We start from the raw sequence: 13,451 nt of genomic DNA, 5'->3' as shown, positions 1-13,451 counted from the left end.
TGCTGTCTGGCCTCACAACTTCTGGTTCCTGCTTTGCAGGCTTTAATCCTTACACTTGGAGATCTTCCCTTGTTCTGTATATGTGAATACTGAAATTTTTTGAGCTCATGGCTAGTGACCCAATTCACCTTCTTATGGAAGGTATCCTGTTCGATAGGTGTGGCTTTGGTTTGTCAACCGGAGAACTTCCAAAGAGATCTTCCTTTTCTTGTTTTTCCTATGAAGACAGTTAGCCTTCACCAAGGTATTTCCTTCCTTCCAAAGTCAGTCTTGACCTTCCACTTGAATCCACACAATTGGAATGTTAATGGTGGCTTTACTTTTTACAAGGATCCTATGGCAGAATATAGCTGGGACTGATACTTACTACTGCTTTTCCCAGGCTCATCTGAAGGGCATAATCTCCTCAGCATTTCTCCAGATGGACAGTGCCAATCATCAAACCTTGCTCTGAGCTGGCCAGAAACAGTGCCTCCTGATATATGCTCACTCTGCAAGAGTTACAGTAGTACTGACAGCATTGCTGTAGCATATTCCCCTTCCCAAGTTATGCCAGGAGGTCCCATGGGCTCCACCTTCCACCTTCATCTAATCCTTTAGCCTGGACCTCCACTCATAGAGAAATACAACTTTGGAAGGGCTGCCTTTTTTGTTGTTGTTGTTGTTGCTACCATATGATGAGCAGACTTTTTTTTAGGTAAGAAGCTTGCTACTTGCCCACGTGTGTTAATCACATAGACTATGATGAAGTAAAGCTGGTTATTTACCTGTAATTACAGTTCTTCAAATAGTCATCTGTGAATTAGTACAACCCACCCTCCTGTTCTGCTTGATCTTAGGTGACCTCACTCTTTCTTCACATCTACGGTATCAGGTCTTAGGAAATTGAAGAGTTATTGCAGGTCCTGCTCCTAATAGGGCTGCGTACATACAGTAAGGATGGGGCTCCCACCAAACAACTCTGTAAGCTCTAGAAGTGTGATAGTATGTGGGAAGGACTTTGGGAGACAGGCCCAAGAGACACTGCCAAAGGTATAGTCAGATAAGAGACAGCATGGCCTGCAGCTGGATAGTGGATGGGGCAAGAGGCTCAGAAGGGACCCTCCCTAGTTTCTTGGGCTGTAAAGGAGATGGGTGAGATGTCCTTTCAGACTTGCAAGATTCTGTTAGTGTAACCTTACAATAAAGTAGAATTAGCTCATGTGGTTGTGATTCCTATCTGGTTAACCCTGCAAGGCTAACAAGAAGCCTACAGAATCATGATTTGCATGGACGTATAACCCATGAGTGTGAATTCAGAGATGACCATTCGAAGAACTACATTTACAAGTCAGCAACCAGTTCTTTCCAGCAGACCATAAAAACCATGTTCAATTTTTACTTTCACCTAGAAAAGTACTATAAAGTTGCTGTCGTAAGAGAATGATCTCAACCTCAAACTAGCAATTTTCAGAAAATTCTGTTGTGCTTGTTTTCGTCAATAACATCCATAAATATGGATCTTGTGTTTTTCTGTAACTTATAAAAGAGTCAGTAGCTCTCATCCTTTCCTCAGTGGTTTTTACCAGAACTGAATTTTCTTCTATGCTTGTTCAGAAAAACCATGCATCAGATTAGCCATGGAATGTGATCCATTGTGTCATTCTACTATATTATTATTCAAATTATTATTTCTGGGACCTAAGATTGGAATGGAAATGTGGCTTTATTTTTGTTTCACAACAAACCAAACTTTTTCTTTATATTTTAAAGAGGAAAGAACACAAATAATTAATCACCCAGCTAATTTTAGGCACATGAGCAATTCTTGAGAACATCTTCATTTTTGCAATTTTGAAATGTTTTAGGTGACTGTCTTTATTTTTTCAAATCCTATCATATGGCAATAATTAAGGTTGTCCTGGGCCTGTGGCTTATGGTTTAACCATTTTTTGGTCTAAAATAAATACTTGGGATTCTTCTATCCAACTTAAGGCTGTCACTAAACGTGGACCACATGGTTTGAACACCAGCCATCTTTGACCCTCCCCACCTTGCTTTGTTTACCATATTGTCCAAGGAACAGCTTATGTAATTCGAATTGCATTTTATTGTATGATCTTGAATTAATCTATGTTTGTGGTCCTACTATAGATTTGGGTCTCCCTTGCCCCCATGAGCAGAATAGCTCCCTTTTGTGTTCTTGTTTTTCAACATACATACTTATGACTTGAATTTACCCATATAACCATGTGAGAAAATTTTCTTCATCTGAAGTTGTGGCTTTATTTTTGGAGTATCTCCCCTCCATTAATTACATACAGCGACCTCAAAATGGCTTCTGGATCAGCTTAAAGAGAGCAACAAGAAGAGAACCACCACCTTTAAGGTGACGGTTGGTTTATTTGACAGCCCCCTGGTTTTCAACCTCAAAAATAGTCAGATTGGATGCTCACTATGAAAAACACAGAACACAAGGGATAGGAAGTCAAGTTCCACACACACACACATCCAAGCTGGGCACAAATAAGGAAGCACAAACCACACAGATCAGAAATGTACCCTTAATGCTAGCCTTGGGGTACACCCAGAATCTTGGAAGTTGCAAGAAGAATTTCCAGCCCGCATTTATAAGGAGTTCATTAAGACTGAGTCTCTTGGACTGATTTGCAGTGCTTCTCCCTAGGTTTCTTGCCACCAGGGCTGAGTTGCTGTTTGTGAGATAAGCTGCCCACTGACACCCTTTTTATCATTTACTCGTTCGTTCATTCATCCATTCATTCATTCCATTTGTATAGTGCCTATCTCACATACACTTTGATTGTTTACGTCTCCTCTCCCTTCCATTCTTTTCCCAGCCTTCCCACAAGCTCTCACAAAGGGGAAGGAGGATGTGGGGGTGAGAATAGGAGTTACCTCTTACTAACCAACTACTCATAAGTGACTTTTATTTGAAGAAGAATAAAGCAAATTTCCTGCATCTGCTGCTGCTTTGTCTGATGTATAGGGCTGGTTGGTCTCCCTTTTGCCCTGATTTTTTTCCCTGGAAGGCTGGGAGTATAACCTCTGGATGGCCTTTAGTCCCTTGGCAGAAAGATGAGGCAAACATTTAGCTCTCCAGTAGAAGGACAACTTTCTATTCTTTCTGGGAGCTAAACTGCTTACAATTATTCCATCTCTGGCCAATGGATGGGAATGTTTGAACTTTGATAGCATTCTCACATTAGTCCTTTGTTTTCTAGCCAATGGGTAACTGTTCTGATCTTCATATTAGTCCAAAAAGTTCAGATCGGGTTACTTAGCTTAAAAACGCAGACTGAGGCATATGTTTGGACCTCTGTATTCTGAATGCTAAAGTTCCATTTAGATAGCAGGCACTCTATCTAAATGGAATTGTCATTCTCGAGAGACTGTTCTACACTTGCTTTAAACTGTTTTATGTTACAACACCCTATGGTTGAGAATTTCTCAGGTTAATCATGCTCTTGAATAAGAAGCATGTTTTCCTGTGGCTGTCAGTTTTTTATTTTTACCAAGTTTCTAGAATACAGGTAAGGCTGAACTTGTGAAGCCCTACCTCACAGGGCATGATCAAGGAAGCAAGAGTCCCACAGATTTCAGTAAGAAGCTCTAATATAAGAATTAGGGTAAGCTATGGAATCTTGGAAACTATAGTAGGAAGTTCCAGCTCTGTTTTAGTAGTGAGTTCATTAAAGCAGAGTCTTTTTTGAGCGTTTTGAATTTCTTTTGCAGCCTGGACTGAGCTGCTGTTTATGAGATAAGCAACTAATGAACTCATCTCCCATCTCCTGGTTGTTAATGGCTAGAGTTCCTCCAGTTTCTTTCTTAGCCTCCTTTCATAGAAATTCAGGACATTAATCAGAATGATGTATTTCAGTCTTCCCAAGATGGCCACTCCTGACATGTTTAATGGCTATCCTGGCTACTCCTTCAATTGGCATAGATAGGATACACTAAGAACAAAAACAAAAACAAAGGAAGAAAACAGTTATATGAATAGCTTCAGAGCAAACACTTTGCAGTGCTTACTTTATACCAACTTATATTCTTTAAAAGCCTTCTGTTTCAAAAGTTCCTGGCTGCAGTTGTGTTACTCTGTTGTTGTAGTTTGTTCCCTGCAATCGCATATGGTTTCTAAATGTCTTGTGCTGGCTCAATTCTAGATGTGGAAATGCCCCATTGGATCATTTACCTCTGAACAGGATAACAACCATGCGGAAAAGATACAGGTTGGTGTCTTCTGTTCCTTCTTTGACATAACCCTTCATTGGTTTTCTATAACATAAGATTTTATCCAAGACCCTAGAAAAATATTGCCCTATTATAATGGACAATACTTGATGTCCTGTGTTGACAAGTTAAGGCTCATAAGCATCCATTCACATTCTTGTTGGCCTTGAGATCAGCTTTGCACAGTGATGGAGGAAGCATTAATGTTTAACATATGGAGGCTAAGGAATTCAACTAGGGTGCCAGTGGGCTAGTTGAATTTGAACAGATCAATCAAATTAAAACATGGCAGAAGGGTTATGGTGAGCACAGAACCACTGTTGTGCTTTTACCAAAGTTTAGGACTGAACCACAATTATTCTTAGTCTTGGAGCTGAGCATCTGTTTTCTTAAGTTGCAGGGTTTAAAATATGCTCAAAACAAGATTTATTGTTTGTCATTTTTATGGTTAATTGTGTTTTATTGGGAATATAATTTAACAAGATACATGTGGTTTGGGTATGTTTAATGTGTGTCTGCATGCTTAGGATGCGTGTGTGTGTGTGTGTGTATGAGTTTGTGTAAGTATGTGTGTGTATCTATATCTATATATTTATATATCTGTATATTTATCTATATCCCAAATAGATAAAATTAAAAATATTGTGTTGTAAAGAGGGGAATATAAATGCTGCAACAAATTTGGTTCCTGTTCCTTTCAACTGATCACTTCTACATACATTAACTCCAAGGTTTCGTATCTCACATGTTTTGTTCTGCCCCAGTATTTGGGAAATGACATCAGTTCATTGGCAGTATCATTTTAAAGTAATACTGCCTTCCAAATTATCTTATGCAAGAAATAAAAGAAATGCATTGTGGCTTGGTGCTGTATGTGACTCACTCAGTTTCTCCTATATTCTCTTCCCGTGGCATCTAATTGACGTAATGGAGCGCCTGGGTTGTGACTGTGGGCCATCTCTGCTTCAAAGGGAGTCACTTTGATTTAACTATGAAAAGGGGTTTCAGAGTGTAGTGGTAATAAATTTGAATGATCATGTGGATTGAAAAACGGATGCTGTTATTTTTTACTCTTTACTTTCCATTTAGAAATGGCCTTGGCCCAGTGAAAGAAGGCGAAGCACAATATGCTGTGGTTCACTGTACCGGTTATATCAAGGCATGGCCCCCAGCAGGTAAAATAAACAAGGCAGAGTTTAAAATCTTCCATATGAATATCTTTGCTTTGGGTTGTTTCTGGATACTGAAGTGAACAGGAGAGACATGGAGGCTCATCCATGACTAGAGGTTCTTGGCAAGGCTAAAATTACCCATGGACCTAGAAGGGAACAAAGAAGCTTCTCTGATATAGTCCTCAGGGGACTTAAACATTTTAGAATTCCAGGGTTTTGAATCACTTTATTTATTTATTTATTTATTTATTATTCTGCCTTTATTATTTTTATAAATACTGTAACTCAAGGTGGCGAACATACCAAATACTCCTTCCTCCTCCTATTTTCCCCACAACAACAACCTTGTGAGGTGAGTTGGACTGAGAGAGGGACTGGCCCAAGGTCACCCAGCCAGTTTTCATGCCTAAGGCAGGACTAGAACTCTCAGTCTCCTGGTTTCTAGCCCAGCACCTTAACCACTAGACCAAACTGGCTCTCTTATATGACTTTCCTATACAAAATCAACATTCACAGCATCTTTATGTCTGCATTTCTAATTTCTATATCATTAGGTGGGAGAGCATGATTCAGAATTCCATACCTGCATGCCAAAGTATTTTGGGGTCTTTATATAGTTGTGTTCTGGGGCAGCTATTGATACATACCGAAGCCAAGTACTACTATATCTCAAGAAATCAACATCCTTAGCAGTTTTCTATAGGCAACACTAGGGTAGACAACACAGCACATCGCGTAGACTGCACTTTCACAGGTCCACAGCTAACTGTATAAAGGAAGGGCAACTTTTAAAACCCAAAAAGCTTTTATACATTTTTCTCAAACAGTAATCTTTCCTCCCTGATGGCCAATTCTGAACCTGGGAGAATTTCAAAAGCAACTTTTTGCGGGGAGAAAAAGATCTGATTTTTTTAAAAAAACAACCCTATATGTAAGCGCTTGGTTCAAAGCTACTGCACCCTCCAGTTCATCAGTTCGTCATTCATTTCTGTTTTGAATGAGGTCTTCTGGGAATATTGTTTTCTTTTCTTGGCCCATTGTACTATACTCTAAACATGCTGTAACTCAATATCACACATGGGGATATTTACATACGGGAAAATGTGGAAAACAGTTGGAAACCCAAGAGGGGATTGTGTCCAATGTTCTTAAGGCATGGTTTGGCTGACCTTACTTCTTGGATTTGCTGAAGAGTATCTTTTCTCTCTGACAGCTCCTGCTGATGTAAGTCAGAACAGGAGTTATCTTTTCTTGTTGACATTTGAATGTATTACAGGCTTAAAGCAGTGGTGGTTTTATCTCCCTTGAGATGCAAATATCACCATATCCCATCACACTAAAGCTGTATGTGTTTTTAGCCTGATTGAACTTAGAGCTGTATGTATTGGTCATGGATCATATATTGTAGTGTGGCTCTTTCAGAGCTTTGCAAAGAATAATTATATTGTGTGCAGGGAAGGAAGAAGATTTTGTTCATGCCACATTTTAGAGTGAGCCTAACTATTCCTTACTTTTGGGACCACCACTTGTTACATAACATAAATATGTGGGCTAGTGCAAAGTTCTGCCAATCTTTCCAGATGTGATTGTATCATAAGTACTTACAACAGGGTTGGCAACCATTTAAGATGCATAATACTCCCTCCCCTGCCCCATGACCAAAATACCTTGTATGAAAACCCTGTAATCTTGTGAAAAAATGCCAAATTTTCATGACGGCTTTTGAGAGATGGTCCAATTTTCTGTTATCTTAACAATCTCCTGATCCTAAAACATTGTGAATGTTTAAAAATGTACTAATTTAATTTTGTGAAATCACAGAAACTCTTTTTTGGGGGGACAGGTTCCCTGGTCCTTCACCTGCCATATTGCCAACTCCTAACTTTCACTTTATGAGGTCATTTAAGGGTTAAATTTTAGATCGTCTCTTTATTTACTTTCTTTTAACTGTTTGGAGGAGTTAGAATTGGTTGGGTACATTAGCAGTCCAACTTAACTGCTAATGGAAGGAAAAGATGGTTGCGTGCACATACCAATAGGGCAGCCATATTTTTCTTATTTCAGTAGCCTAATAACATGGCTTCCCCCATTGGTATATGTGAGTAGCCATCTTCTTTTAGATTCTGAGATGGACAGTACATAATGGCAAACAGCTGCTTTCTAAAGCATTTTCCCATCTTTCAGAAAGAAAGAAAGCACATTTCTAACTTTTTAGTATTTCAAACAATTTTTGGAAAATGAACGTTTCCATTTTGGTGTGTGTATTTTTTTCAAGGATTTCTCCAGAGAGGTCTGAGTTATGAGCTGCATCAGATGTAATAGTGACTATAGTGAAAAGAACATAAATTGAGCCAAGTCTGTTCCATCTATTCTTAAGCAATGTGTGTGTTGAATGCGTGCAAGGATAGAGCACACTCTACATTCTTTTGGCATTTCAGAAGCCTTTGAATTACTCTTACCCTAATTGGCTTCTTATGGCAGCTCTGTATCCTTCAACTATGGAAAAATGCGGAGTGGGGAGTGGATTTTTTTCTTGGCATTTTCAGTTGTCTGGTAAGGGTCCTATAAAAAGCAAATGCATTTCAGCTTCATTGTGAAAGAATCAACAGAATAACTGGAACGTGGGAAGTTCTCCTTAGAGGTGTCAGAATATTTGTTTATCTTATTGATGATGATGATGATGATGATGATGATGATGATGATGATGATTCCTTTCTGCTTATAAGCATATTGATTATACTGGCCTTTCCGAACTGGGTTTCCTCCAGGGATAATGGGAAATTTCGAGAATTCTGGGGGCTATGATCCCAACAGAAGTGATCCCAACAGAAACAGGGGATCATAGCCCCTAGAGAATTCTAGGGGCTATGATCCCTACAGAAAGAACCCAAGTGATATACTTACTGAAGTTTTGGAGTCCCAGTTTTAGTCCACAATCAAGGAAGCTTGCTGAGTGACTTTGGGATAGTTCTCTCTCTTACCCTGATCTACTTTCAGGGTTGCTGTGGAGAAAAAAATGGAGAAAGGGATGTACATAATTCTACTAAGAGCCACTGGAAGAAAGGCAGTCTTGAGAAATCAAACAAAGAACATATCTGAAGGGCACCTGGCTGGGAGAGACTGTTCTCTTTTGCATAAAGAAAAAACTCTTGAATTCAATGACCTTTTTTTCATTGATTTGATGGGGATCTAGAGAAGTAGAAAGGTCTTCAGTATTTATAGGCCTGGGAGTAAAGGATCCAAAATGAAGAAGTGAAGATAACCAGAACACTTATTCCAATCATTCCCACACCAAAGTAGCAGACATATTTTGCTGACATGTACATTTTGCACAGATGGCTCCCAATGAACCTGTATGAAATGCTATTCTTAATAAATCTCAGCCATTTTCAGTTCATCCTAGGGTGTGAAGTATCTAGGTCAGTAGGAAGGTCTTCCAGTAAAATTTGATGTTTGGCAATAGTAACCGTAATCACTAGCTCAATATAAAAAAATGAAGTTCTCCATAATGCTTTGTCATGCACAATGAGTTCCCTTTCAAATAAGTTGAAATGTGTATATTTGCCATTCCATTCTCTCTTTTGGTATTTTGTTTATTTGTCAGGGACTATGATGCAGAGCCTTAATTTTACCATAATTTGTACTAAATGAACTGGAAGCTTAATTTTGGATCTATAGCTTTTAGCAAGAGTCAGGACCATCTCCAGCAGTGGCTTGTGTAAACAGTATATCCAGCACACAAGAAATATTGTTAACTGGGGGAAATTGAATTTGTTCACATTCCTCTACCCTGATGGAATTACAGCTGTTAAGATCAGGTACAGAGAAAACAGCAAACTTCTGGCTTCTGTATGCTTTGAGAGAGAGCCTTTAGAACAACCCGTATTGGGTGGTGGAACCAATAACTTAGAAGGTTCTGGATTGACCCCAGAAATTTGCAGAATTCAAAACAATCCTCTTGTATCTGAATATCAGGCTTGTAATTGCTACCACTGAGGCTGTTAGTATAAAATGTGAATATAAAGCATTTTTTTCCTGTTTGTGTGCACTGGAGTATGGGCATGATCTAGTTCAAGGACACTGCAAAGGAATGGCCCAGTGGTCTAGCACATGCTTTACATGCAAATGGCCCCAGATTCAAGCCACCAATGTTCCCATTGAAAATGGGGAAGCACCTTTTGCCTTCAGGTTCTCCACCTGAGTCGAAAATGTGACCTACAGCGTGGGCAGGTGGTCAGATTAGGAGTAAGCCAGCTTTTAACATTTTTGAGAAAAAATGAAATGTGTATATACCAAAAATAATTATATGGGAAATACTGTTCATCTTTGGATGTTACATTTTTCTAAATTGTATCCAATGCATCTGTCTCCCAGATTACAGCCTGGTCATCTTGAATCAGAAGCCAGCAGAGATATAGCCTATGGACACCAGTGTAATTGCAGATTTTTGCCTTGGTATCGGCTAGTCTCTTTGCCCCATCTGATTTTGCCTCTGACCTAATAATCTAAGAACAGTTATGGGGAATCTAAGGCCCTCCAGATGTTGCTGAACTATAATTTGCAACATCCCCCACCACTGGCCTTTGGACCAGCTGGGAGTTGTAGTTCAGCAATATCTGACAGCCACAGTTTTCCCAGCTCTTCATGAAAGATGTTGTTCAGCTTATCAGCATTTTGCATTCATATTCCATTAGAACCTTTGTTTCCTCTTCAGTCCTGCTTCTGCTTTTCTAACCTCCTCCCAATGTTTCTTCTATCTCAATTCTGATTTTATAATCATAGGAAAATGAGATAAGAAGGGGATATCTGGCTGGTCTGACCCCAGTGAGAATACAACGTGTGGGTTTAAATTCTAAATATCTCCATTGCCTCCAAAGGCCAATGAAAACAATCTCTTTTGTTTTTGAGAGTGAAACTATCATAATGAGGAGAAAATACCAATCTTAGCTCTTTGAAAGCAATGCTGTAGTTTTCTATTTACAGAATTATTTGTTTTATCTAGATGGGAGCACTGTACCCTATTGTTGAGGAAGCCATTCGAAGCTTCCACAATCATCCAGATAAAGGCTGGGTCAAGCATCTTCTCGGCCCTGAAAGAAATTGAAGATACATCACTAATTTTTCTGGCTTTGGCCAAATAAATCACTAGGACTTACAAGCTGAAGGGGAAAATCACAGGTGTGGGTGGCTTTGTAGAGGCCATGATGCCCTGTATACTGGACCTCAGCTCACGATTTCATTAAAGTAGTACTTGCTTGCATCCAAACCTGGAAACCATAGAGCTGACCTTTCAGAAACTCAATCTTACTTTTTTTTCTGTCCTTTTTTTAATACTAAAAAAAAAAAAAAACCCTGCCTGCCAAACATTCCAAACAGTCCTATGCTCTTTATTTATATAGTACCAAACAGATGTCTCCAAATAAAATAAAAAACAGACGTCTTTGCCTCAGATTCATCTGACTTACACACTCAGCTGTTCAGCTGTGTTGTAGCAGTTAAAAAGAGTTTCAGGAAACAAAGAAGGAAATTTTCCTCCTCCACACCAGGGGTTGGTGTGGGGGGAGGTTGTTTTTCAGCCCATTTTGCCTCCTTCCTGAGGTCAAAGTCATAAGGAAGCTTGTTCTCCTTAGTAAACAAATTATGCTAATTTCATAGTGTTTCACCTTTTTTTTTCCTCAGAAGGCCATTAAGAAGATGCTTTTATTCACTCTTGTCCATGTTGAGATGTGGCTGAAAGTTCTTCCTCATGAGTGAAAGGAAGTGAAGAGTGACAGTCCTTCCCAGAACCGCCTCTTGATTACATCAGCCTCCCCAATTGCCTTTTGTGAGAAAAATTACTACATTTTTGAAGGTTATATACATAATTTAGGACATGCAGTGCCTAATTGGAGAGTGGCTGCTGACACCCTGCCAAAAACAGCATTGCTGAAAGAAAGGACATTGGTCTGTGTAATATTTGCATCTGCTAATGGATAGTCCTAGATGCATCTTTAGAAATAATTGCTAGGTTTTAAACAGAAATGCAAGATATTTCATTATAGTTGATGAAGGCAGTGTCCAAATAATCTGTATGTCTGCTACTCAGTCTGTTCTCCAGATACGAACGGTTGATGGATGATTTCAACATCCCAGCTGCCCTTTCCTTTCCCTTCTATATTTCAGAATCTGGGTGACTCTTTAAAAAGAGGACACCTTGAAAGCAGGAGCATCAGCTAAGGTGGGGAAATGGCAGCAAAGTCCAAATGGCAGCCACAACCATATAATCACAGCTCCACCCCTTTGTAGACGAAGAGGCGGGACCATTCCATTGTGACCACGACCTTGACTTTTTAAATCCCACCCAGGATGCCTTTTCTTGACAGAAGAATTTTCATCCTGCAAATTGAATGCAGTCACCCACCACTTTCATTTTCCTGAGCCACACGGGAAGTAGACATACTGTTAGCAGTTTAGTCCTTTGCTCTGCAGTGATCAGCATCCTAGTTTTTCTAACTGAAATGGTAAAAAATTAAAATCAGTCACCTACTCATGTCTTTTTTTGTATGTGGCCCCAGCAAATAGAACATGGGATTGTAATTAAAAATTGGAAGTAGGTAGAATTAGGCTGATTTGGACCCATCGGTGATGTACATAACAATAAATTGTGAAACTCAATGCTGGAACATTTGTAGATAAAATGACCTGTTTGAAGTAAATTCTGTCCTCAAACTTTTGTCCATGTACTTTGCTGCCAATTCACTGAGTGTCTTATGTCCTCCAAAGCATTGCATTAACCCAGCCCATGAAATGCAGCAATGAAATGCACTTTTCCCATTGCTTGGTATGTAAGTTGACCAAGTTAATTTTATTTAAACAACCATTTGCCTTCCCTTCCCCCCGCTCTCTTCCAATTAAGGGATCTCGTATTTCTGAAAAGGAAATGATTTTTTATGCAGTCCATATGATGTTTTTTTCCTTAATCAGATTTGTTCGCTGCATGACAATGGAGGGAAAGTATTTGGTAGAAAGACATGCTGTAGCTTGATGTGCATGCCTTCAGGATTCGAAGCTAGGACAAATGTTCCCCTCCAGACAGCACTCTGGTGCACGTCTTGCACAGTCTGTGCCCACAATAATCAGAATGTTGATAATACAAAAACCCACTTCTTCTTTTTCGCCCATGCCATCTCATTCCTTTGTCCAATTAATTTATTTTTTATTTCTGGCTTTCTAGATGCCATTTAAAGGAACAAATTAACCACGCAATATAGGTTGCTTTATAATCCTTTGGTATGCATCTGCAGCTTTATAAAGCTTTCCTGAGGCCCTAATTAGATTTTAGAAATGTAGATATGGTAAAAGCCTGCAAAGTTTGGATAACTGAATTGATGTAGGCTGATGGTGAGAAATCTCCCGGTTTCTAATGCTCCTACCTCCAGAAAACAGACAAATGAAACCCTTCATGCATTCAACTTTCTCTATGTAGAAAACTTGCACTGTAGGGAACTTTATTCATGTTTTAAAAGCTTCTTTATAGGGTTTTTTTTCAATTCCCAGAAAGGCTTTCTTCCTTGATGTTGGTTCGGAAGAACCATTGACTTAAGATGCTGCCTGCCATCTGATGAAGCAGAAGGTTGCACTTCCTTTTTTTTCCCCTTTCATTTGCTGAAAGGCACATGGAGTGTCCTGATGTCAATGTGGAAAGGCCAAACAAAAACAAACACTGCCTGCGAAAAGCACAAAGGCATTGTATGTTAAAGTAGTTCATTAGAAACATTTGTTTGTTTATTCGATTTATATAGCTGCCCATCTCACATTCAAATAATAAAAAAGTGACCAGAAACAACAAAAGACATTAAAAACCATAAAAACTACTCATAAATACCTACATCACCTCCACCACCATTCCTATCTTAAAATGGGAGCAGACATCAAGGATGAAGTTTCGTAAGATGCAAGTTATGAATGGGGCGGGGGTATTTCTAAAAACAATGCTGCATGTCTTTCAAGGCCATTTCATCATCTTCAGTTCTATATACGGCCCACCATGAGCACTTTGGACACAGTGTC

The 13,451-nt window shown here is 39.3% G+C and overlaps 1 protein-coding gene across 1 annotated transcript in view; it reads left to right on the top strand.

The window, feature by feature from the left end:
• Positions 1 to 13,451, top strand: part of ARNT2 (aryl hydrocarbon receptor nuclear translocator 2) — a 102,138-nt gene that overhangs the window by 48,777 nt on the left and 39,910 nt on the right. The window contains exons 7-8 of the mRNA XM_063313965.1: positions 4,164 to 4,229; positions 5,320 to 5,405. Of these exons, the coding sequence (XP_063170035.1) occupies positions 4,164 to 4,229; positions 5,320 to 5,405 (152 nt within the window). The remainder of the gene's footprint in view (positions 1 to 4,163; positions 4,230 to 5,319; positions 5,406 to 13,451) is intronic.

Source organism: Candoia aspera, chromosome 13, assembly GCF_035149785.1.
Source record: "Candoia aspera isolate rCanAsp1 chromosome 13, rCanAsp1.hap2, whole genome shotgun sequence".
In the NCBI taxonomy this organism is placed as follows: Eukaryota; Metazoa; Chordata; class Lepidosauria; order Squamata; family Boidae; genus Candoia; species Candoia aspera.
The sequence above is the reverse complement of the archived record's forward strand: the minus strand, read 5'-3'. Positions and strand labels throughout refer to the sequence as shown.